The sequence below is a fragment of the Crotalus tigris genome, unplaced genomic scaffold, assembly GCF_016545835.1.
Source record: "Crotalus tigris isolate CLP2741 ecotype Arizona unplaced genomic scaffold, ASM1654583v1 scf7180000017683.1919423, whole genome shotgun sequence".
Lineage (NCBI taxonomy): Eukaryota > Metazoa > Chordata > Lepidosauria > Squamata > Viperidae > Crotalus > Crotalus tigris.
This window is the reverse complement of record NW_024096563.1, coordinates 300,681-327,599: the sequence shown is the minus strand read 5'-3', so window position 1 is coordinate 327,599 and position 26,919 is coordinate 300,681. Positions and strand designations below refer to the sequence as shown.

The 26,919-nt window shown below is 44.1% G+C and overlaps 2 protein-coding genes across 3 annotated transcripts in view; one reads left to right on the top strand and one right to left on the bottom strand.

The window, feature by feature from the left end:
• SCAMP2 (secretory carrier membrane protein 2) overlaps window positions 1-9,977 on the bottom strand; it is a 28,733-nt gene extending 18,756 nt beyond the window's left edge. The window contains exon 1 of one of the 2 annotated variants that reach the window (XM_039337525.1): window positions 9,777-9,977. In XM_039337525.1, coding sequence (XP_039193459.1) covers window positions 9,777-9,833 — 57 coding nt within the window. In that variant the 5' untranslated portion in view covers window positions 9,834-9,977. The remainder of the gene's footprint in view (window positions 1-9,776) is intronic. The other variant, XM_039337524.1, reaches the window with a different exon arrangement.
• Window positions 9,978-10,132: 155 nt separating this feature from the next.
• MPI (mannose phosphate isomerase) lies at window positions 10,133-24,624 on the top strand. Its single transcript, XM_039337523.1, has 9 exons — window positions 10,133-10,262; window positions 12,863-13,045; window positions 16,830-16,957; window positions 18,560-18,760; window positions 20,103-20,244; window positions 20,803-20,985; window positions 21,503-21,676; window positions 21,886-22,094; window positions 23,052-24,624. The coding sequence occupies exons 2-9, from the start codon at window positions 13,027-13,029 to the stop codon at window positions 23,268-23,270; spliced, it is 1,275 nt and encodes a 424-aa protein (XP_039193457.1). The 5' UTR covers window positions 10,133-10,262; window positions 12,863-13,026; the 3' UTR covers window positions 23,271-24,624.
• Window positions 24,625-26,919: the final 2,295 nt, after the last annotated feature.

Here is a 26,919-nt window from a genome sequence, read left to right as displayed (position 1 = left end):
GAGAACCAAGGTTTTGGAAATAAGAGATGGTAAGAATTGGGCTGGAGAACCGGAGGGAGAGTCTGCATTTCAAACTAATCAGAGAATGTGATTTATGACTGGAAATTAGAGGAGGGAATTGTGCTTTGACACTATGTGCTCAGGGGAGGGGAATTCAGATTCTGGCTATGCTACGCTCCTCGAATAAAGATTCTTTAAGGCAAACAATGCCTCGAAGTTCTTGGAAGAGTTTCATCCGTGGGAACCATGATATCTACTTTAAGTACCCCCAAAGCTTAACACCACAGGAGGAGGAGCATTCTGAAAAGATATATCGTGGAACAGGCTGAACAACCTGAAAGTCTGCCGAGTTGATTGGCAGCTTTATTGAAATGACAGATTCCCAGCTTTGTAAAAAGGAAGAAAAGCGGCTTGCGAATTGCATCACTTATTTTGTCACGCCCCGAGCTTGCCTAAGTGTGAAAGTCGGACTTCCTGAACAGGCTGGAACATAGGGGAAGCGGCTTAGTGCAAGGACATCAAAATGCTCCAGACAATTTTCTTAGTGACCACAGGAAGTTTTGACATATTTTTAATTTTCAATTTAAAAACAAAACAAAACAAAACAAAAAAACTTTATAAAAGGAAGCTAGGCTGCAAATCAGAGCCAGATCTCCCAGTGTTGTTAGAATTTGTAAATGTGTCCTCAAGGCTTCATAGAGAGATACTGAGGCTCCAGTTCACCTCCTGGTGTTAATAGAGATTTCGTCACTACCTGGGCACTTCCTGGTATCTTTTTGTCTGCATCTGTGTGTTTGTGTGTGTGTGTGTGTGTGTGTGTGTAAGTAAGTCTTTCACAACAACTATGTTTGTCTCTACCACACCCTCTCTAACTTCTAGATCGGGGTGTCCAACCTCGGCAACTTTAAGACTTGTGGACTTCAATTCCCAGAATTCCCCAGCCAGCATATATGGCTGGGGAATTCTGGGAGTTGAAGTCCACAAATCTTAAAGTTGCCGGACACGCCTGATCTAGACAGTTATCCAGCTGTGTTGTGTGCCACGGAGACTTTCCCTATGATGCTTGGGAATTATTCCGTTACGTATTACAAAACCTATGCACAACGGCACAATGGTAAATTAGCTTCTGCTCCACAGTCCCACGCCCAGTTCAAACAAACACAACTTAAGATTCCAGCTGCCAACTCCTTTGGCAAACAAAGACATCTTTCCAAAATGATGCTGAAACCATGCCCACCCCATTGCCGGCAATGGGGGGAAAGTCCCAATACGTCACGCGACATCACGTGATGTCATGAGTTTGAAATGCCTGATAGATTATACATACATACATACATACATATTCAGATTTCTTTTTACTGAGAAAGAGTTAGAAAATTAAGAGGGAGACTAGTATAGCTATTTCAGGCTCATTAGCCCTCATGAGCTAGCCCAGTGGTGGCGAACCTATGGCATGTGTGCCAGAGGCAGCACTCAGAGCCCTCTCTGTGGGCACATGTGCCGTTGACCCAGCACAGTTCACCAGAGTAGCAGGCACATGGAGTTTGGAAGCGACAAGGCAGGAAGTGAGCAAGCAAGGGGCAGTGGCCTCCCAGGAATGCCCTTGAGATGGCAAGGGACTGGCCCTGGCCATGCTCACCCAGTCTGCTGTGACCACTGCAGCCATGCCCCCCCACTGGGCCATGCCCCCCACGCCCCTCCTGAGGGCACTACAACGCTGATGCAGCCCTGGCACTTTGCGATAAATAAGTGGGTTTTGGGTTGCAGTTTGGGCACTTGGTCTCTAAAAGGTTCGCCATCACTGAGCTAGCCACACCCTTTATGAGATTCGAATCTGGGTAGGTAGATGATTGATTGATAGATAGATAGATAGATAGATAGATAGATAGATAGATAGATAGATAGGTATCTATCCATTTGCACAATTACCAGTGACCAATCTGGCCTTTTCTCCCAACCTCTGAACAGCTCCTGTTTTTTTTTTTTTTTGGCAATTCCAATCAGCTGATTGACAGAAGATGTCCCTGTCCTCAGAAAGCAAGCCGTGAGGCTGACCCACCTATTGCAGCCGTACATATGGCTAGATAATAGATAGGTAGGTAGGTGGATAGGTAGATTCAAGTTGCCTTCTAGAAATGGAGAAGCTCCCTGATGGGAATTACTCATCACCAAGCAGCTCTGAGGCAACAAGAACTTAACAAAAGCATTTCTAAAGTGAGGGAGAAAAAGGACTCGTGGTGACACAAGAAGGCAGCAACCCGTCAATCAACACACCGTGTGAAGCCAGTTAATTTGGGACATTTTGTTTTGAGGTTATATAAATGGGCTCTGCCAGGTACGGCTGCAATAGGTGGGTCAGCCCCACGGCTTGCTTCCTGAGGACAGGGACATCTTCTGTCAATCAGCTGATTGGCATTGCCAAAAAAACAGGAGCTGTTCAGAGGTTGGGAGAAAAGGCCAGATCGGTCACTGGCAATTGTGCAAATGGAGGGCATGTCTTTGGCCCAGAGTCAAGATGCCTTTAGGACAGGGGTAGGCAACCTTGGCTCTTTTATGACTCGTGGACTTCAACTCCCAGAATTCCTGAGCCAGCCTGGCTCAGCTTAGAAACCTCTCCCTTTCCCTTTAGCATGGCTGGCTCAGGAATTCTGGGAGTTGAAGTCCACGAGTCATAAAAGAACTAAGGTTGCCTGCTCCTGCTTTAGGACCACGGAAAAGTCTCGAAGACAATCACACGGAGGCTGGGATTTGGGTTGAGCAGTTTTCTTTGGGGTTAGAATCCTTGGAGGTGTTCTAGTCCCACAGCTGCATGCAAAATGCCCTTGAAGATGGGTAGCCAACTGCTGCTCTTCTTGGTACATAGAACATAGAATCACAGGGCTGGAAGGGACCTCAGCGATCTTCTAGTCCACCTCCCTACCCAAGGCAGGAGACCCTATATGGCATCCTGGAGAAATGACTGTCCAATCTTTTCTTCAAGACCTCCAGTGAAGGAGCGCCCATAACCCCAGGAGGCAACCTATTCCACTGATGAATTGTTCTCCCTGTCAGGAAATTTCTCATTTTCAAATTGGATCTCCCTGTGGCCAGCTTCCTGACATTGCTTCTTCTCCTTCTGCCCTCAGATTCTACGGAGAATGAATCAACTCCTCTTCCCTGTGATGTTCCTTCAAGCATTGGAAGATGCTATTCTGTCACACCCCAAACTTTCTTTTTGTTAGGCTAAGCAAACCTAGTTCTCTTAGCCATTCATCATAGGTGAAAATTGGAACAGCACAATCCCTATTTAGGATGATTAAGAACAGTGGTTCTTAACCTTTTTGAACGAATCACCCCCTTGAGCCAACGAGGAAGTTGTCATCGCCCCCCTCCCCCAACATAACCTCTCAATCACCACATAGGAAATAATTCTTCAATTTATGCAAACATTTTTTTTTTGTTTTCTTTAAAATTGTCATCAGGACATATCGATGCAAATAATTTATTTCCAGTCTTTTTCCCATATCTCAACTGTTTGAAAAATTTTGGTGCCACCCGTCACTTTATTCCCAAACTTCGTGATACATGTATTTCATTATTATCTTATTTATTCAAGACACTTAAATGTAATGACCACTGAAAACAAAATTCAATTGCAAGAAAGTGAAATGCCCGAAAAGAAAAACAGTAACATTTAATGATTGAATTACAAGTGAAATTTAAGATGCAAAAAGAAATATAAAAAGGGTAGAGGCTGCTGCGCAATGCGCATGAAGATAAGCAATGCGTCTTCACATATGTACGGCGTTCTGTACTGAAGCTAGCTGGAGGAACATTTGAAAACACAATTCAATCCACTAATAGCGAGCGATCTGATGTTTTTGTACGACAGATATACAGCGATTCACTGTACAAAAAAGTGTCCCCAAAACTTCTCACTCCATCGCCCCCATATCACCTCTTTTTGTTCCTTCGCCCCCCTGAAAAATGAAATCGCCCCCTGGGGGGCAATATCGCCCAGGTTAAGAACCACTGATTAAGAAGACAGTGCTCATTGTATTCAATGGGACTCACTTCCTTGTACACTTAAGAATAGTGTTAGAAAGCTCATTATCATGGCATGCTAAGTATCGCTTTCCTTCTGCTAATTTTTTTGTAAAACTGGATGTCATGAGCTATGAATTGGCAGTGTTGACAGCGCAGGAGTAACTGGACCAAGCAACAGTTAAAACAGGCTAATTCCAGAAGTAAAACAATATGAAAAGATCAGTCTATTGAAAGCTATTCAAGCAGCTCCGTTCTTCTCAAAAGAAACGCTAAACTTCCCAATGATAAAATCAGGGCTGAAGTCTATCTCATTAGACACAAGGTTTTCCAATGCCACAAAGTCGTTTATTTTTTATTTATTTTTTTAACAAAAACTACTCCTAAAAGATCCTAAGCATTGTATCAAAAGCCACAGAAAGTATCTTCCTGGGAGCTGGCAATCTAGAATAAAAGGCACAGTATTTCAGAAGTGGAAATGCTACATTACACAAACATGAAAATATCTGCAGAGATAACGCAGCACGCTCATAAAATTTCTTCGACAACCTATTGCCAAGAGCCCTGGGTAAAGAAATGCAAGTCAGCTCGGATGCCTTTGTTAACAATTCTCACGTCTTGTTGCGAGGAAGAGAAGTTAATGAATTAAGAAAAGTGTTACAAACAAACTCCACAGGACCAAAACAGACTCTTTGAAAGTGACCTTCAAACGAAAGAATCTTTTCCCCCCTCAAAACAATAAAACTAACATTCTTTCTTCCAAGGCTGGAGTAACTAAGCGGAAGTAGGAAGACGCTGGAACTACGCTCAGCGATCTATGTGTGTCTAAACGCAGTTAGACCTCGGAGAAGATAAGAAAGAACAATTAAGGAGGGACACAGAGAAGAGGTTACAACCAGTGTTTCTCAACCTTGACCATTTTAAGGCATGTGGACTTCAACTCCCAGAATTCCACAGCCAGCAATGCTGGCTGTGGAATTCTGGGAGTTGAAGTCCACATGCCTTAAAATGGTCAAGGTTGAGAAACACTGGGTTAGACAGTCCAGAATTGGAAGGAGTTGTGAGAAAGACGAGGAAATGACCCTGTCTTAATTTAGTATAAGATGAGACCAGTGTTTTGCAATCCTGGCAACTTCGAAGACTTCTTGGATTTCGCCAAGAATTCTGGAAAACGAAGTCCACACATTTTCCAAGGCTGATAAACGCTGGATGTGGCAGAGAGAAACTAGGACAAGCTTTCAAGATTCTGAAATACAGGAAGTCCTCAACTTACAAGAGTTTGTTTAGCGGCCATTCAAAGTTACGACGCCACTGAAAAAAGCAACTTAGGACTGTTTTTCACACTTAGGACCGTTGCAGCAACCCCGTGGTCACAGGGTCAAAATTCATCCGCTTGGCAACTGGCTATTTATGACGGTTACCGCGTCTCAGGGTCATGTGACCATTTGTGGCCTTCTGACAAGCAAAATGTTGAGACTCTAGAGAGAGTACAGAGAAGAGCAACAAAGATGATCAGGGGACTGGAGGCTAAAACATATAAGGAACGGCTGCTGGAACTGGGTATGTCTAGTTTAATGAAGAGAAGGACGAGGGGGGACATGATAGCAGTCTTCCAGTATCTCAGGGGCTGCCACAAAGAAGAGGCAGTCAAGCTATTCTCGAAAGCGCCGGAAGGCAGAAGAAGAAGCAACGGATGGAAACTAATCAAGGAGAGAAGCAACTTAGAACTAAGGATAAACTTCCTGACAGTTAGAACAATTAACCAGTGGAACCACCTGCCTCCAGAAGCTGTGAATGCTCCAACATTAGAAGTTTTTAAGAAGAGACTGGACAGCCATTTGTCTGAAAAGGTATAGGGTTTCCTGCCTAAGCAGTGGGTTGGACTAGGTGGCCTCCAAGGTCCCTTCCAACTACTACTACTACTACTACTACTACTACTACTACTACTACTTCTTCTTCTTCTTCTTCTTCTTCTTCTTCTTCTTCTTCTTCTTCTTCTTCTTCTTCTTCTTCTTCTTCTTCTTCTTCTTCTTCTTCTTCTTCTTCTTCTTCTTCGTCGTCATCATCATCATCATCAAATCAATGGGGAAGCCGGATTCACTTAACAATCATGTTATTAACAGCAGTGATTCTTTTAACAATTGTGGCAGTAAAATGGAGCCAAACTCACTTAGCAAATGTTTTAGCAACAGAAAAGGTGGGCTCAATTCTGGTAGTAAGTCAAGGGCTACCTGTATACATTAAAGTAGCATTCCTGGAATCCCTGCTGTGTCCATTTCTTGAGCTGGCCTGCCTCAAAGGGCTGCCCAGATACACGGAGACAATCACACTATCGCACCCAGATCATCATAAGCTTTATGTTTGTGTCCCACTTCTTTCACGGGGCCAAAATGGGAGCAATTTTATTTTACCCTCATACCAAATCCATAAATTAAGCTAATCTAGGGGAAAGATATGAGAAACTGGTCTTGAACAGGAAATTTCTACCTCTCTTAGGTATAGATAAATTACAACCAAGAGTTAAAACTTTATCTGGCATGGGTTCTGTTCCATTGTTAGGGGCTTGGAACAGCAAACTTCAAAGCCTTTTCAGCAGAATTATGAGGAAAGCAACAGGAAATGTGTCTTAAAAGCCGTAAAATCAGACAGCAGATGAATCTATGCCAGATTCTGAATAACAACACTCCTTACAACAGAGTTTCAGTGACTAGTCATATTTAGCAAACAGTATATACCATTGCACATTAAGAAAACCAAAATCATGGCATCCGGCCCTCTCAATTCCTGGCAAATAGATGGGGAAGAAATGGAGGTAGTGACAGATTTTATTTTTCTGGGCTCCAAGATCACCTCAGATGGGGACTGCAGCCAAGAAATTAAAAGACGCTTGCTCCTGGGGAGGAAAGCTATGGCAAATCTAGACAGCATCCTAAAAAGCAGAGACATCACCCTGCTAACAAAAGTGCGTATAGTCCAGGCCATGGTTTTCCCAGTTGCAATGTATGGCTGTGAAAATTGGACCATAAGAAAGGCTGAGCGCCAAAGAATTGAGGCCTTTGAACTATGGTGCTGGAGAAGACTCCTGTGAGTCCCCTGGACTGCAAGGCATTCAAACCGGTCAGTCCTAGATCAACCCCCGACTGCTCTTTAGAAGGCCAGATCCTGAAGTTGAAACTCAAATACTTTGGCCACCTAATGAGAAGGAAGGACTCACTGGAGAAGGGCCTAATGCTGGGAAAGATTGAGGGCAATAGAAGAAGGGGACGACAGAGAATGAGATGGCTGGATGGAGTCACTGAAGCAGTAGGTGTGAACTTAAATGGACTCCAGAAGATGGTAGAGGACAGGAAGACCTGGAGGAACATTGTCCATGGGGTCACAATGGGTCGGACACGACTTCACAATTAACAACAACAACAAATATACCATTGCATGAGCAGGGTACCAAAAAAGATGAAGAAAACACTTTGAAAAATAGACCAGGAAATATCTTAGCAAAGCGGAACAAAGAGCAGCAAAAGCTTGCAGAAGTTCAGCAGCACAACCCCAAAACCTAGTTAATATTTCAAGAAAAACTGTGAAAATCACATAACAGTGGCTCTGCTCATACGTAGCTTGCTGAACAGTTACTACTCTGACCAGGAACCTCAAACTGCAGATCAGAAGCCTCCTCTACAATCCTTGTTTATTATTTACCACCAAAAACAAGCATCATTTTTGTGTTACGTTATATTATATATATCTCCAACAGAGGAAAAAGCATTTCCATACTGGAGAAATGAAAGACTTAAAATGAATCTGATGTTTTTAGCATAATCGTTTTTACATTTTATCTCTTTTTTTCCCCTCCTCTCAATCTTTCTTCAAGAAGTTCAAGACAGGAAGCACCTGAAGGCAGGACAAGAAGCAACGGGTGGAAACTAATCAAGGAGAGAAGCAACCTAGAACTAAGGAGAAACTTCCTGACAGTGAGAACAATTAATCAGTGGAACAGCTTGCCTCCAGAAGCAGTAAATGCTCCAACACTGGAAGTTTTTAAGAAGAGACTGGACACCATTTGTCCGAAATGGTGTAGGGTTTCCTGCCCGAGCAGGGGGTTGGACTAGATGACCTCCAAGGTCCCTTCCAACTTTACTATTATTATTATTATTATTATTATTATTATTATTATTATTATTATTATTATTATTATTATTATTATTATAAACCCATCCTTTTAAGGCTTCAACTTCAACAACCTCATTGGCTTAACTCAACACACTATACTACTGTATGCTAAAATAGAGATGGATAGTTTGTGGCTTACAGTAATACAGGAACCAAGCTATCATGTTAAAGCACAAAATGGCTTATTTGCTCCAGCGTATTATGTGAACAGAAGCAAGTATGTTTTTATTCCTAGGGCCAGTGTTGCATTCACCCAGCTAAAAGAGAGGGATCACAGCTAGAGAGCAGGAAACTGTCTAAATTAGCTGAAGCCACAGCAAATGTTGGGGACAAACAAATTTCTGACATGATTGCAATTTATATATTTGTATCTCACAGAGAGAGTCTGGGAAGCGTACATAGTAAAACAAAATACATAAAAATGAGTACATAAAAAACCATTAAAACCACCATTACAAATAAAAAGAAAAAAGACAAATGGTGGCAAACATACAGCGTGCAAAAGTCACACAGTCATCTAACTGGCTCCTCACTATCATGGGATCCCCAAGTTTGTTGATAAACCCATGTTTTCAGTGCCTTCTGGAAAGTTAACGGGTTGGGACCAGCCTGACCTTGTGGGAAAATGATATTTCATAGGGTAGGGACTATTTTTTTCCTAAGCTCTTAAATACCACAATACCCTTAGATGCTGTTTTGGCTGTAAGAGCCTGACATGGCTACTTCTTTGGAGAAATCAGTTAACAGGGGGATCTCCAAACTTGATAACTAAGACCTGTGGACTTCAATTTCCAGAATTCCTCAGCCAGTTAATTGCCACCCATGGCTCAAAAGTTGCCAAGTTTGGAGACCCCTCCCTGGATTAAAGAAACAGATCATCACACTTTGCCTAGAAATTAGATTCACTAAAAATAAGCACATTTTATCTTTTCTTGGGGCGGGGAGGGGAGGAGTTTTATTTATTTCCGTGTGTATTTATTTATGAAATGCATAAGCCACCCATCTCACTCTGGAGCAACTCTAGAGTGGCTTACACTCTCATAAATCATGTTTTGCTTCCAGTTTGGCCCCTGTGAATGCCAGCTTGGGGAGAGAGCAGGAAGGGAAACCGAGGCTCAGATCTTGACTTCACAGCCGACCTTTGCTCGGCCGCCCTTCCTACGACTACTTTTTCCTCTGCAAAGAAAGAAGCCAAATCTAAACGCGAAGCAGCAGCTCAGGAGCTGAAAAGGGCTACAAGATTGGGATAACAGGGCTGCCAGCTGGGGGAACACCCACCCCCACACCCCCACACCCCCCACACCCATGAATCCCTCTGGAGCCCCTTCCCCCCACCCTCCCCGACCCAGAATTCCCAGCCCAGGGGGGGCTGGGAATGATGGGAGTTGTAGTCCTAACCTATTTGTGGGGCGGGGAGTACCAGGTCGGGAATGGGGTGCCTCGCAGGCCCACTGGAGTCAGATCACTTCATTGTTCCCCCTCCCCGTTCAGTATATTGTGGGGGGAGGCTAAGGTCTTCCCCCACCCACCCACCATTAGAGTGAGGCCTACGGCCACCCCACCCACCCACCCCCCGCCAGGCTTACCTGGAAGGGATTGACGTCCACGGGATCCGCGAAGGGGTTCGCGTCGAAGGCCGACATGGCGGCTTTTTCCTTCCTTCCCCGCTACCCGGGACGAAGACCCCGCCGCACCTGTTCTCACCCCGGTCCGCTCGCTGCACCCTAGAAACCACACACTTCCGGGAGAAGGCTGGTTTCCGCCCCTTCGGGCTCCGGCCGCGCCTGCGCAGTGCCGCCTGGAGGGCGAGGCGCCCGTTCGTTGGCACGTGACAAGGAGAAGCCCCTCCCCGCCTTGTGATCTCATCGGCCGGGCGGAGAAGGAAGAGCGAGGCGAGAAGGCGCATGCGTGAAACATGTTTTTTTTTCTTCTTCTAATCTATGTATGTTTGGTCTCCGCCTGCCTTCTGGGGCGTACAGGAAGACGGAGTTGCTGAGGAAGGGGGGGGAGAAGAGACATTGTGAGCATGCGCGGTCTTTGTGAGCATGCGCACGGCAGAAAGACCTACTTCGGTACCGTATTGTATGGTGTAATAGCGCGGATGTTTATTTTTGTTTAAATGAGGAGCTCTGATTGAGTTATAGTCCCAACCATATTGTTCAAATTTACTTGAAAAGCAATTCTGTGTTACAAGAAGGGGCAGAAAAATAAATTAGGCTTGTCCTGCAAGAGATTTCAAATTTCAAATTATTACTGTCATGGGGCCAGATTACATTTCCTGTGATAATTCATTTTAATTTCAACCTAGTGTATGTCATTGTTTTATTATTCCTTCAAAGCACATACGTTTAAACTCCACAGGTTTTGGAGGACAAGAAGAAATAATTTTTTTCTTAATTAAGTAGTGAATAAACTTTCAATACATAAATAATAAAATATCCAGATTTATATTCCACTCTTCAATCTGATAAATAGCTTGTGAAAATATCTAAAAGACTTTTTTTTTAACAAACAAACTAAAAACAAAATCAGGAAAAACTACTGTGGCATGGTAAATAAAAGACGAGCATAATTCAAAATCTACAAAAAAGTTTCTACAAAGCATCCAAAAGCGCTTTGTGGACAAAATGCCAGATCCCTATTGAATTTACCTATGCTTTAACTTAATCCAGATTGATTAAACTAACCCTGATTTGATTTCCATGCCAAATGAGAAACTAACCATAGGGACAACAGTCATATAACAGAGCTGAAACATCACAGTGGCTGCTGCTTTTGGTTGTTTGTAAGAAACTTGGGACTCTTGGAGCACAGAATTCTCAAAAATCAAAATATGTTCAGGCTAAATGGGATAAAATTCTGGTTCCAGATGCCCTATGTAAGAATTTATATGTAAGGATTTATATATAGGTATATACATATGTAGTATATAGCGTGTCTATATGTGTGTTATGTATGTGTACACTTTTGAAAGCGGGCAACGGAATTTCATTTTTAATGTGTGCCAGTCAGCCCACGGTAAAAAAAATGACAATAAAGGTTATCTTATCTTATCTTATCTTATCTTATATCTTATCTTATCATCTTATCTAAGATTATTGTCAAATGCTTGATGGAAACTGTTCCAGAATTACGCAGTTCTGACTCACAATACTATTGTGATTTTGCTAATATTTTAAGATTCCTTGGGTTCATTTATTTTCCTTTGATAAAGAAACACCCCATGTTCTTTCTATTTTTTTTTTTAAAGAAAACAGCTGGCTGTTCACTGGGGAACTTGAGATAATTTCTGAGGACAAGTTTTTTTTTCTTAATTGTATTCACGGCTTTACTAAACAGAGTTACAAAGTGTCTGTCATATACACCAAGGTTTCTCAACCTTGACCCTTTTCAGATGGGTGGACTTCAACTCCCAGAATACCCCAACCAGCCATGGGGAATTGTGGGAATTGAAGTCCACTCATCGTAAAGTGGTCAAGGTTAACAAACATACACTATATCTATCTATCTATCTATCTATCTATCTATCTATCTATCTATCTATCTATCTATCTATCTATCCATCCATCCATCCATCCATCCATCCATCTCTCTATCTCTCTAATCCACGGGTGTCAAATTTGCCATGTCACGTGACGTGTCACGATGTACCGCAACTCTTTTTGCATTGCCGGCAATGGGGTGGACGTGGCTTCGCTATGATATAAACTGGCCCGCGGACTGGCAGTTTGACACCCCTGCCTAATCTATGTATCTATGTATAACTCTGTATCTATCTATCTATCTATCTATCTATCTATCTATCTATCTAATCTATGTATTTTTACCGATATTATTAACCATTATGATAGAGCAGTATTGCTCATGGCTAGGCTTTGGGAGAAACTGATCCTCTATAAGTTTCTTCCCATTGACTGCCTTTAACTCTGACAATGTCGGAAGTTTCCGATGAAAGCTTGGTTTTATTAAATATTTTTCCTTATTGGATTCTCCTGGTGATCGTTATTTATTTATTTTGCAATATGAATATACCCAGGAGTTGAATTTTTACCGATATTATTAACCAGTCTATGTATCTATGTATATCTCTATTTATCTATTTAATCTATATATCTCTATCTTCTATCTAATCTATGGATCTCTCTCTGTATATATATCTAACTATGTATCTCTCTCTCTAATCTCTCTATCTCTATCTGTCTCTCTCTGTCATCTATCTTCATCATTCTATCTATCCATCCCTCCATCCCTCCAGCCACCCACCCACCCACCCACCCACCCACCCACCCACCCACCCACCCACCCACCCACCCATCCATCCATCTATCTATCTATCTATCTATCTATCTATCTATCTATCTATCTATCTATCTATCTCTATCTAATTCTACTATTTAGACATAATTACAGCCTACCCTTGGGAGGAAGCGGTTTATAGGAACTGCAGTCCAAATCCACGAAAGGGCGGCTGCACCGGTGGAACATCTGCCTGTCTTCTCTGCTTTGCGTTTAAGACTTAAGATAACCTTTATTGTCACTAACCTTTATGATGTTGCAAAGGACACCTTGGAAGATTTCCTGAAAATAAATAAATAAATAAATAAATAAAAGCAAGCATTCCGGCTCCGAAGTCACTCCGGTTCCGCCCTCCTCGCTCTCCTCTCTCCTGCAGATTTGATTCTACCGGGCGCCGCTCCGGAGCGAAGAAACTACCTTTCCCAGCTTGCCCAGCCGGGGCCGGGAAGAGGCGTGGCGGCAGCGGCAGCGGCGGCGGATCTCTTTTTTTCCGCCTCGGCTTAGGCGAAGGATCGGGACGGGCCGGGGGAAAAGCCCAGGATGGCGGGCGAGTTAAGAGGTGAGCTTGCCGGGGCCGGAGGAGGAAGCGCGAGCGAAGAGGGCGCAAAGCTTTTCAAGGGGCAAAGGCCAGCCGGCGCAGCTTGCAAAGGCGAAAGCGCAGCGCCGGGATCGCTTTGCAAATGAATGAATCTCGGCGGGGAGACAATGCCCCAAAGGGCGGGGGGGGGTCTTGTGAGTGGGGTTTGTGTTTTGGGGGGGGGGCGCTCCTGCCGAGAAGAAGCCCCCTTGCCCCGGGCGGAAAAGTCCTGATGCTGGAGCAGAGCTGCGCTCGTGGACTTTCGCCTGCCTAAGCGCTATATACTCTTATAACAACAACAACAATCAAGTTGGAAGGGACCTTGGAGGTCTTCTAGTCCAACCCCCTGCTCAGGCAGGAAACCCTATAGCAGTGTCTCTCAACCTTGACCATTTTAAGGCATGTGGACTTCAACTCCCAGAATTCCACAGCCAGCAATGCTGGCTGTGGAATTCTGGGAGTTGAAGTCCACACGCCTTAAAATGGTCAAGGTTGAGAAACACTGCCCTATACCATTTCAGACAAAGGGCTGTCCAGTCTCTTCTTCAAAACGTCCAGTGCTGGAGCATTCAGAGCTTCTGGAGGCAGGTGGTTCCGCAGGTTAATTGTTCTCACTGTCAGGAAGTTTCTCCTTAGTTCCAGGTTGCTTCTTTCCTTGATCAGTTTCCACCCGTTGCTTCCATCCATTGCGTCCATTGCTACTCTGGCGGGGTGGTGGGTGGTGGGCTGGTGGGTGGTGGATTTGGGGCTGGTGAGCGAGCTGAAAAGCGCTGAGGCCTGAGCAGACGTTGCATTCACGGTCCTTAGCCTGTCTGTTCAGGTAATCCTCCGTTTAGGGTCACAACTGAGCCCCAAATTTCTGTCACTAAGCAAAACGTGTTAACTGACCATTCCTTTAGTGACTGTTTGAAGTTAAACCGGCACTGAAAAAAGTGTCTTAGGATTGTGTTTTATGCTTATGACCATTAAAATAGAATAGAAAATAAAATAGAAAATAGAATAGAATATAGAATAGAATATAGAATAGAAAATAAAACAGAGAATAGAATAGAATAGAATAGAATAAAATAGAAAATAGAATAGAATATAGAATAGAAAATAGAATATAACAGATTATAGAAAAGAATAGAATAGAAAATAGAATAGAGAATAGAAAATAGAAAATAGAATAGAATAGAATAGAAAATAGAATAGAAAATAAAATAGAAAATAGAATAGAAAATAAAATAGAAAATAGAATAGAAAAGAAAATAGAAAAGAAAATAGAATAGAATTGAATAGAAAATAGAATAGAATAGAAAATAGAATAGAAAATAGAATAGAGAATAGAAAATAGAATAGAATAGAAAATAGAATAGAATAGCTTTATTGTCATTGTGTAACTCACAATGAAATTAAGTGCTGCCCACAGTGCACACTACACACAAGTAAAAGCCACACATAAGAACATCATATGCACACAATCTTCACATTCTTTTCAAAAACAACCTTGCAAAAAACATCACAGCCTCCCCCATGGTTATGTGATTAAAATTCAGACATTTGGCAACCGACTCGTATTTATAATGGTTGCTGTGTCCCGGGGGTGTGTGTGTGTCACATGATCCCCTTTTGCGACCTTCTGACAAGCAAAATCCATGAAGGAAGCGAGATTCATTTAATAACCGTGATGCTGATTTAACAAGTGTAGTGATTCACTTAACCACTGGCAAGAAAGGTCATTAAGTGGGACAAAACTCACTTAACCAAGGTTTCGCTTAGCAACAGACGTTTTGGGGTCAATTGTGGCTGTAAATCGAGGACTACCTGTACTTTGGTGAGGTGGTGGTGGTGGTGATGGGGGGGCTTAGCATGCTGTCTGAACCCGACCCTTGAGTTTTGTGGGGCTTCCCCCCTCCTCCCCGGGGTCAGTTTTCAGGCTGGGGATTATAGTACCAAATATTCGGGAGGGGGCAAGTATTTTTCCAGCCCCCTCCTGGATCTGATCAAAGGGAATTCCTAATCTTACTTAGACAGGCTTCCTGGGGATCCTGTGGTTTCCTTGCCCTCTTTCTGGTCTGTGTTTGTGTGTGTGGGGGGGGGGGTTATGGGCCAGGGCCTGAGATTCAAAAAGGGTGGGAGGTTGAACCCGGATATTGGGTGGAAAGTGACTGTGTCCACTTTTAATCCACAGTTCCTTCCAAGCTTACCTGGGCTTGGAAACTAAGCTGTGTTAAGTCTGTGGGGGCAGTTTGTATTCCAAGTTATCCTGGGAAATAGGTTTTTTTTTTTAATCATCAAAAATCTTGAGAAAACCCAACGTGACTATTTTCATTCACAGCATCTTGGCTAGAAGGAGGTTTCATGTGTGTCTCCCTGCAAAGAGGCATAAACAATCCATCTTACGATTGACTATGATGTGTGAATCTGCATAAACAATCCACCTTACGATTGGGGCTTCAGTGGGGACATTTGTCTGGCTCTGCTTCCTGATGCTGGATCCGAAATGGAGACCTTTGGCCAGGAGACGTGAGCTAGGGTTGTTTCTAAGCCAGTGGTTCTCAACCTTTTTAATGCCGCGACCCCCAACCGGTCGTAAGTCGAGGACTACTCAACCGGTCGTAAGTCGAGGACTACTCAACTGGTGCAGCACCGTTTGCAGAATGGGACTTTTGTCGGGCTCAGCAGGGCAGAGATAGCCTGGACAATTCCTATTGGCTTTTGAAAGGCAATAGAATGAGACTCTATTCAAGAGAGTCTATTCTATTGGCTTTCAAAAGCCAATAGAATAAAAGGGAGTAGCACAGCTAAGGAAAAGGGGGAAAAATGGCGGACTGCGTTGTTTGGCGACCCCCGTGAAATGGTCGTTGGACCCCAAATGGGGTCCCAACCCACAGGTTGAGAACCACTGTCCTAAGCCAAAGGCAACCTCAACCCTTTGCCAGGCTGGCTGATGCATAACAATTCTGTCTGGGGAGGCAAGTTCCTTCCAACCTCTCTGGATTTTGCGTGGATGAATGCAGAGAAAAGTCTGCAGAAACCCATCGTGGTTTCTCACTGTCCGTCTGCTTTGAGATGTTCCCAAAATAGCCATTTATCTCTGGTCAAGTCAGACACGCGATGCTACCCTTTAAACCTGCTGCAGCTGTTTATAGCAAATCAAGTGTCCCTGTGATCTTAATCCTTGTCATTCTTTATCCCTTCGCTTTTCTCTCTGTGGGAACAAATGGATAAAAATGGTCCAGTTTATTATTAAAAAAAAAGGAGGGGGGAAATTATAATTTGCACCTTGTTGCGCTACTTATTATCTTGCAGTGAAATCAACCCCTATTAACAGGCTGATGGATTCCTGGAAACCAGCAAAATACTTAAAACTTTAATCCTCGTTTTTGGAATAAACCAAAATTGGTTGGGTTCCTACAGTAAGTCTGGTTTTACAAATCGTAATCCTGAGGTTTGCACGGCGCACTTTACACTTTGGTTTAACTTGGAGGTTGAAGTGAGCAGAAAGAGTGTTAATAATTCTTCGCTAGGTCATGTCCTGGATTCACTTCTGTCATTAAAATTCTAAGGGAAGCTAAGCACTAGAGAGTGGTTATTTTTCTTGTATGAAATTATCAGCTTGGAAAAATGAGCTTTCAAGAATCGTCTTACAATCCAGACTGAGTAACCTGTAATCTTGGTTGTGAGAGCCATCTGATGGTCAACAAGATGGCGACGCTTGTAAGATGGTGTCCCTTTGAGTGACTTCTTCTTCACTTTCTTCCTCTTTCTTTGGCTCATGCAGTGTTTTCCCTAGCCTGTGCTGTGCAAAACTACGCATGGGGCAAGCCAGGCCGGGACAGTCAAGTGGCCAGGCTCTTAGAAAGCAACGACCCAACGACACAGATTGAAGCTGACAAGCCATACGCCGAGGTGAGTCCTCATTCTTGCCGATCCACCAAGTTGCGGGCCTCCCTTTTTCAAAATTTCAGTCTGGTCTTCCTTCACATGAAACCGAAGAAAACGAAGTTAAGCTGAGTTAAGAAAACAGAACTAAAGAAAGCCTCACGCAACTGTCCCCAGAGACAGGTTTTGAGAGTCATGGCTGTCTCCCTGACAGTGATGAGTCACGTCTATTGATGTAGTACCCTTGAGTTCACTGCCAACCCATGATTGTATGTGTGTGTGCGCGCGTTCACATCAGTACTCAGTCAATACTAGTGACTGGTTGGAAAAGTCTTTGCAGTTTTCTTGACACGTTTTTGGAAGTGGTTTGCCATTGCTTCCTTCCTAGGCCTGGGAGAAAGGGATTGGCCCAAGGTCGCCCAGTTGGCTTCATGCCTACAGCAGGACTACAACTCCCCATCTCCTAGCAATTGGGTCAAAGTCATTCTGATGGCTTTTATGCCTAAGGTGGGACTGGAACTCACCATCTCCTGGTGATTGGCCTAATGTCATCCAGACCTGTGGTTCTTAACCTGGGCGATATTGCCCCCCAGGGGGCGATTTCATTTTTCAGGGGGGCGATGGAATGAAAAGGGGCGACGCGGGGGCAAAGGAACAAAAAGGGGGCGATATGGGGGCGATGGAGCGAGAGGTTTTGGAGACACTTTTGAGACTTTTTCATATAGTGAATCACTATCTGTTGTACAAAAACATCAGATCGCTCGCTATTAGTGGATTGAATTGTGTTTTCAAATGTTCCTCCAGCTAGCTTCAGGACAGAATGCCATACATATGTGAATACGTATCGCTTATCTTCATGCTCATTGTGGTTTGTTCTTATGCCCTTTTTATATTTCTTTTTGCGTCTTAAATTTCACTTGTAATTCCATCATTAAATGTTACTGTTTTTCTTTTCGGGCATTTCACTTTCTTGCAATTGAACTTTGTTTTCAGTGGTCATTACATTTAAGTGTCTTGAATAAATAAGATAATAATGAAATACATGTATCACAAAGTTTGGGAATAAAGTGACGGGTGGCACCAAAATTTTTCACACAGTTGAGATATGGGAAAAAGACTGGAAATAAATTATTTACATCGATATGTCCTGATGACAATTTTAAAGAAAACAAAAAAAGTGTCTGCATAAATTGAAGAATTATTTCTTATGTTGTGAATGAGAGGGGGGGGGGCGATGACAACTTCCTCATTGGCTCAAGGGGGCGATTCGTTCAAAAAGGTTAAGACCCACTGATCCAGACAGCTTTAATGCCTGATGCAGGACTAGAACTCACCGTCTCCTGGTGACTGGCCCAAAGTCACCCAGCTGGCTTTCATGCCTAGTGCAGGACTAGAACTCACCGTCTCCCAGTTTCTAAACCCTAGATTACAAAGGAAACAAGTATGTATGGCCCATCTCTTCACTAAGATCGGCCATGCTTCACCAACTAGGTTCACTCATTATGCGAAGCCATGATCGATCTAACCAGGATTACAACATCCACCACAATGGGCTGGCCTCACTTTTCATGTTACCCCAAACTCTGGGCTCTCTGGGATCCCCAATGCCACCTTTGTCTTCCTTTTCAGCTCTGGATGGGTGCTCACCCCAAGGGAGATGCTGTCATTCTGGATAACCGCGTTCCCCAAAAAACCTTAAGCCAATGGATTGCAGATAACCCTTCCTGCCTGGGGTCAAAGGTGAAGGACAGCTTTCAAGGCCAGCTGCCTTTCCTCTTCAAAGTGCTGTCGGTCAATACCGCTTTGTCCATTCAGGCCCATCCCACCAAGGTAAGGCGTTTCCCTTGGATACGCGTGGGGATGTTCTGCCATTTTCCCATTGCGCTTTTTCTTGGCCGAGGGCTCTCAATTGGGTTGATTGTCATTTCTTAGGGTTGGTGTTATTACCTGTCTGATTTTAACTCTTTTTCTTTCGGGGAAGGGAGGTATGTGGTGTGCTCTTATTTCAGGATCGTACACATTATTTTTTTTGGGGGGGGGGGGGTGAGTTTCAAAACAGCCAAAAATTACACCGCCTTTAGAAGGAGCTTTGGGTTTCAAGAAGAGGGTGGGTGTAGAGAACATGGCTTGACCGTTAGTATTGTATAAATGCAAAGTCTTCTTTGACTCAAGTGGCAGAACCCAAAACAGGTCTACATGCTTTTCTTCTTCACTTTATAGAAGTGATTTGTTATTGTCTTCTTCTAGGAAGACTTTTTTGACTTCACAGTTTAACCCGTAATCCTAGTACTGTACGTTCTGTTTCCCATCCCAGTGATAACCAGGTCTAAGCCTGCTTAGATGCTGCTGCTTAAATTGGGCTCTTCTGTCACGTATGACAAAGTCTGTGATGGCATTGGAGAGTCAAAGATTGACCCGCAAGTTCATCTTAGGTTCTACAACAAGAGATGATGGAAGCAGGAGGGAAGAGCAGGGTTAATTTCAAGGTCAACTTAGACCAGTGGTTCTCAACCGGTCGTAAGTCGAGGACTACTCAACCAGTCGTAAGTCGAGGACTACTCAACTGGTGCAGCAACGTTTGCAGAATGGGACTTTTGGCGGGCTCAGCAGGGCAGAGACAGCCTGGACAATTCCTATTGGCTTTTGAAAGCCAATAGAATTAGACTCTATTCAAGAGAGTCTATTCTATTGGCTTTCAAAAGCCAATAGAATAAAAGGGAGTAGCACAACTAAGGAAAAGGAGGAAAAAAATAGCGGACTGCGTTGTTTGGTGACCCCCGTGAAATGGTTATTCGACCCCAAATGGGGTCCTGACCCACAGGTTGAGAACCACTGACTTAGACCAATTGGGCTGGATCTGGAAGCATTAACAGCTGGATCCGACAATCAGAATGTTACGCAAGGACCAATCGTCAGGCCAGTTCAGTTGACTTCCGTCTCTGTTGGGTTCCAACTCAGCAGCTTATAAAAGAAGGAACCTTCTGGATCCATCTCCAAATTTTATTGCTTCGGGGTCATTTCTGATCCTTTGGGATCGGGTTGCTACTCTTCACTAGTCCACCTGTCTGAACATCTCAGGTTTCTCCCCGATTCTGCGATCCATCGATCAGAAAATGATCGGGTATCAATTTAGCGATCAAAGCTGACTTGGACCCCATTTCTCCTTTCCTAGGAACTGGCAGAGAAACTGCACGCTCAGTATCCAGAACACTATCCAGACACCAATCACAAGCCTGAGATGGCCATCGCCCTAACTCCCTTTGAAGGCCTGTGCGGTTTCCGGCCTGTGGAAGAGATTGTAGCTTTCCTCCAGCGTAAGTCTGTAATAGGAAAGCGGGAAAGGGATCACCGGACGCACGCAAATCCTATTAAGATAAATGATCTGGCTTAGCAGATCCTGGGAGTTTTGGAGAGAGAGTTTCTTACTTAGAACGAGGCAGGGAAAACGTTGTGTTGGAATTGTAGCTACCTCTCTGACTGATTAGTTAATGACATTTGTTTGAGTTAAAGTAATAGTAGAGCAATATAACCTCATGCCTATGTTGAAACTTGAGATATTCAAGAATGGGATTTAATGTAGAAAAATTGTGAGTTCTAGACATGAATAGGTGGGGAACGTTTAGTGTTGGTGCAGTCACCATCTCTCCAAATAGCTTTCTCCAGTTTGGTGTCAACCTCACTAGGTTCACTAGGTAGATTACATTATGACACCCACTCCATCGGAAGGCTAAAACGACATTGATGGAAATTGGCTATCTCCCCCAAGGTCATCTCTTGTGTTCTGTACAATCCAAGAGACTAAGTGGAAGATCAGCCATCCATTGGTCCTCCGTGTGGTGGACTCCAACCATTTCTCTTTGGCTTTTCTACAGATGTCCCTGAATTTCGAGCTTTGATCGGCAACGTAGCGGCGGAACAACTGGAGCGAAGTGGGAGAGACGACCCCCGTGGCGTGTCATCTGCTCTGAGAGTCTGCTTCACCAGGATGATGAAGACCGAGAAGAAAGTCTTTGTTGATCACCTCAACCAGCTGGTCAAGCGGATTTCCCAGGAAGGTTAGTCATGTAGGAGATCAGGAGAGGTTAATACAAAGGTGCATCTGGAGCCACGTTCCTGAAGTCCCAATTCTTGATAGTTCCAGTCAATGTGGCCTGAATCCTAAACTAAAGAAGGTTGGGTATTGTAGTTCCAGCCACCTCTGGGTGTTTCAGTGGTTCCAAAACTGGCTTTATGAAGGATTGTAAAATTGGGCCTGGGGGATTAAAGAAAGAAGGAGAACACCATTAAGAGTGCTCATCCAAGCTATGGGTTTCTTTAAGGAGCCTTTAAGGTTGACGTCCTTCAAGATCCTCCCTCCCCCACTTGGACTTGAGCTTGGTGGACCTCAACAAGGTCCCCATCATCCTGTTTCCAAAGACTGGAGACTCTCTTCACTATTCTGGAGACTTCGGGGGACTCTTTTGTAAGGTTAATCTGAACACTTAACCACATATCAGGACGAAGGTGTTGATGGCACCATCAAAAGCCTACCCTGGACAGCCCTTGCTCAGCTCCCTATGTCTTGTTCTCCAGCTGCTGCAGGAAAAGATACTTCAGCCAATTGTGGTGAACTCCTTCTCAGGTTACACTCTCAGTACCCAGGCGACATCGGTTGTTTTGTTATCTACTTCCTGAACCAGATGAAGCTGCAGCCTGGGGACTGTATGTTCCTGGGAGCAAATGAACCTCACGCCTACCTCTACGGAGGTGAGTTTCTTCAGAGGAAGCAAGTATCTGCATGGAATGGGGTGGGAGAGAGTTGGCATTTTGGATCGCCCTTAACCAAGGGGCCAGGGTTGAGTTCCCACATTATCTGAGCCAGCATTCCTCAACCTTGGTCACTTTTTAAGATGTGTGGACGTCAACTCCCAGAATTCCCCAGTCACCCTGATGAGTGTCTCTCCTTATTTTGCCAGACTGCATCGAATGTATGGCTTGTTCCGACAACACGGTGCGTGCCGGTCTGACGCCCAAATACATCGACGTTCTGACTCTGTGTGAAATGTTGAACTACACACCAGCTCCTGCCAGCTCAAAGTTGTTGGCCCCTATTCAAAGCCGCCTGGATCCTTGCATCTTCCTGTATGACCCTCCTGTTCCAGATTTTGCTGTCATGAGGGTAGAGGTAAGGCGTTCCACTCTCATAAAATCGGGCTGGTCACATAGTGACCCACTTTAAAGTTTACAGTTGTAAAGGGCAAGCTCTGTTAGCGTCATAAGTCGAGGATTATCTTTATGCAGGTCTCCCTGTATGGCTGAGTTCCTTCTTAGACATACTGAGTTTGTTTGGCTTTGGTGTAATCTGTTGGGAGAATCCTAATCATCATAGTGCTATATCGTAATCCAGGTTTTAGGATGTAAAGCAATATGAGAACTCAGCCAGTTGTTTTATTCATATAATTATGATTAAGCAAACCATGGCTTAATGTGACTCCAAGAAATCACTAGCTAAGAGGTTAACATAACAGGTAGACCAGTTTCTCTGAGCAGAAAAGAAGGAGGATCGTTTATTCTGGTAGTATCCCCAAAATACATTTTGGGAGAATTATTCGGGATGCTTGCAAATGTAAAAGGAATTCTGAATTTGGTCTGTTCCAGCTTCAGCTGCTTCCTGTTGTAGTTTCAGTTGCTTCCTGTTCCAGCTTCAGCGCCTTCCTGTTTGTTTCTCTTGCTTCTGTTCGTGTCAGTTGCTTCCTGTTTCAATTTCAGTAACTTCCTGTTCAGTAACTTCTTGTTCCGGCTTCAGTTGCTTCCTGTTCCTTTCTCTTGCTTGTTTCAGTTGCTTCCTGTTTCAGTTTCACTTGCTTCCTGTTCCCACTTCAATTGCTTCCTGTTCCACTTTCAGTTGCTTCCTGTTCTTCTTGCTTGTTTGCTTCCTGTTCCTTCACTTGCTTCCTGTTCCAGCGTCAGCTTCCTGTTCCTTTCTCGTTTGTTGCTTCCTGTTTGTTTCACTTGCTTCCTGTTCCCGCTTTCACTTGCTTCCTGTTCCCGCTTTGTTTCACTTGCTTCCTGTTCCAATGCAGGAAGACTGTTCTTTTTTCTTACTTCCTGTGTCGAGCAACACCTCTGCTTTTTCTTACAGATCCCTTCCTCCATCAAGCTGTACCTCATTTCGGCCATCGACTCGGCAAGCATCCTGTTGGTGGTCCAGGGTTCGGCCATCGGCACTTCCACGGCTGCTCTATCTGAAATGGCTCTACGCCCCGGCACTGTGCTGTTCATCTCTGCCAACGAGAGCCTCTCTTTGCATTTTAATTCGGCCGACAGGATGGTTTTCTTCCGGGCCTTCTGCCTCTTATAATAAGGGACACCGAGCCATTTTCCTCTGTAGAGTAATTCAAGATCAGTAGAAGCTGCATCTCTCCCATTTGTTTCACCCTTCAGAGACTGAGGCTCAGGCTGTCTTTGAATATCAACAGTCTTCTCTCCTTGGCCAATGCTACATTTGTCCATGGCTCCAAAAATGTAAGGTTGGAAATGCTTTAGTAGCCCTGCCACCCCCGAAGTGGAGGCACACAGGGAGGCTGTGGGCAATGCTTTGTTTTCAGAGTTGGCAAAGAACGCAACGTCTCAGTAGAGGCTTCTTTGGTGTCATGCTTCTTTGAATAGTAGGGTTGTGGTCTCTGTATCTTAAGACTAAAACAGTGTTTTTTTTTCAATTTTGGCAATTGGAAGGCGGGTGGACCTCAACTCCCAGAAACTTCCCAGACTTGAGGCTTGCAAATTAATGGGGTGGTTGAAGAGGGCCACACAGTAATCAATGATAGTGTAATGTGGCAAAAATTTGTCATGTGATGATTTGCCTAATGACTGCGCTAATTTGGCTCCCAATTGTGGCCAATCAAAGCTACATGAAATGTTTTCACTGGACAAGCTTTGGACCCTCTCTTTCACACACACACACACACACACACACACACACACACACACACACACACACAAACACTGACCCTGGCCTTTACCCTGGACCCTGATAAGCATCCTAACTGTAGACTTTTTGATCAACACATTATACATCTTAGTGAGTCTAGCCTTGAATACTGTGCCAATCCAACTGTCACTTTAAGCCACGATGTTTGGCCTAGTGGCTAAGGCACCAGGCTAGAAACCAGAAGACTGTGAGTTCTAGTCCTGCCTTAGGTGTGAAAGCTGGCTGGGTGACTTTGGGCCACTATTCAGCCCAACCCACCTCACAGAGGTTGTTATATGGAAAACAGGAGGAGGAAGGAACAAAAACAATAAAGGGGGAATAAAAATCAAATAAATAAAAGTAAATAATACTTTTGTTTACCCAGGTGTGACAAGCTATTTCCTGGTGTTTTTTTTTTAATAGCATGCTATACAAACCCAGTTTATGGATGAATTAACTGATGTAAAGTCTAGTTGGCATTCTTACCGTGATTAGAATATCAGTTTCAGAAAACAAAGGTACAAGTATGTAGAATAGAAGGTACTTTATTTGATAAGACTCTTTCCTTGGTTAGACTGTACAAAAAAAAAAGACACACAATTAACGGAGTACACAGTATTAAATATCCCATAAGATTGTCTTCTGTGCTGTTCAGTTTTTCTTTTTTTAAAAAAAAAAAACTTCATGTAATGCATTTTAGTGCTTTAAGGCAGCTTTCAAAATAAACTCTACTGGGCAGATTTAATGGGGTCGATTCTAAAAATGCTTGTAAAATCATCCATTACATCAGGGGTCTCCAGACTTGGCAACTTTTAAGATTTGTGGACTTTGACTCCCAGAATAACGTGCTAGCTGAGGGATTCTGGGAGTTGAAGTCCACAAGTCTTACATGGCCAAGTTTGGAGAACTCTGGACTAGATGATCTTTAAGGTCCCATCTAAGCCTTAAATTCTGAGCGTCTATGAAGATACGGATCATTAAAGCTTATTGAAGGAGCTGTGCATAAGTAACACAGACTCCATTGTGAACATCATAGTTTATGTCCTGGACAAACCACATGTGGTGATCTGACTAACAAAGAAGCCTTTTTTCCTAATAAATAAATGAAAGGAACAGCAGCTTTTTTTTTTTAAGCGAAACCAACGGTATTGGTTTAGCTTAGTACAACTTTTACCACTCTACTATCATATTTGCCACTATTAGTACAACTTTCTCCAACCTAGTATTTCCTGCCCCCTCCGTGATTAGGACTTGCAAGTCTGAATTTCTACTGGCTGTAATCCGGCACAGATGGAATAGATTGGGAAATGCTGAGTTTATAGCTCTAGCACAGCGGTTCTCGACCTGTGGGTCGCGACCCCATTTGGGGTCGAGCGACCATTTCACGGGGGTCGCCAAACAACGCAGTCCGCCATTTTTTCCCCCCTTTTCCTTAGCTGTGCTACTCCCTTTTATTCTATTGGCTTTTGAAAGCCAATAGAATAGACTCTCTTGAATAGAGTCTTAATTCTATTGGCTTTCAAAAGCCAATAGGAATTGTCCAATCTGTCTCTGCCCTGCTGAGCCCGCCAAAAGTCCCCTTCTGCAAGCGGTGCTGCAAGTTTTCTGCAGCGAAGGCGAGCTGTCTGGAAGTTTCCACCCCTCCCTGCTGAGCAACTACTAAAAACGTAAGTAAAAGAGGGCCAGGGGTGGGAGGTGGGAGGCCGGTGGGCGCAGGGAGGGTTGCTGGCGCGCGTGGGGCCCGGCGGGTGCCTTACCTCCCTTGGGCTGGGCCAGTTGGTGGCCCAGCCGGTGGTCGCCCTGCACCGTCGCTGCCCTTGCCAGCTACGCCTCGGCCGGTGCAGGGGGCGGCACCATGCATGTGCGGTGCTCCTGGGCAGGGAAAGTCCTCGACTTATGACCGGTTGGGTAGTCCTCGACTTACGACCGGTTGGGGGGAGGTCGCGGCATTAAAAAGGTTGAGAACCACTGCTCTAGCAAGCCAATTCTGTAAAGATTTGTAGATACAAGGTCACTTGTTTAAAAATTAACTTGCTGGTGATGTGTCCCAGCAGGGCCAAAAAAAACAAAGCAAAACAAAAAAAAAAAAACCCACCCCAAGCCAGTGTACCTGCTAGTAACTGATGTTGGATAGTTTGATTAAAAATAGCTGGAGAAATCAGATTTGGGATTGACAAATCCAGATAACCAGTAGAGGGCAGCCTAGAAGCAGCCATACTGTGTGTTTTGGCTGCCATCTCATGGCCATCTGCAGCTTTGCAAGCCACGCTGGGAAGCTCCTAAAAAGGATTGCATAATTTGCAGTGGCATCTTTGTGTTTCACCCCGGACTGTGTCAACCGAAGCCGGAGAAGTTGTTGACTTTGAGAGGGGTCTACGACAACTCGCCACGGCCAACTTGCCATGGACAACTTGCTGCAGGACGAGAGTTACTAATATCGAAGAAACGGTGGGACAAAATCATGTAAGAAAGGATGCAAAAGGAGGGGCAGAATGAAATGTGAACGGCAAAAAGAAAAAAATAAGAATTATTTTTTAAAAACTTATTTTAAACAATTACACTGAATTGCTGAATTGTCCCGCAGAGACAATTGTCCCGCAGCAAGTTGTCCTAGTCCGCTTTGAGAGAGTCACAAGACACAAGAGCAAGTTGTGTGTATGAGGAAGAAATGGGCTTCATTGCGGGGTGGGGCTGTGACCAGAAGCGAGATATGTTTAGGATGTCCACACTGGGACATCTTCAAATTGCAGGGATCCAGCTGAAGAACTCCTGATCTTCTGTGATCAAACTGGGAGATGACATTGACTTCCCCCCAACCAGTGAAGCAAAGATGGACATGTTCATGTTGATGAACTCCACTACCACCTTGTAGAGTACAACAACTCCCACCCAACATCCAGAAATCGCACCACACATTGTCTCTAGAGATGGACATGCCAGTGGTCCCATCAACATCTCTTGAGTCGTCAGTTGGAACATCTGATGGAAAATGGTTAAAGATAGATCACTTTTGTTCTGTGTCAGTCAGTGCTGGAGATCT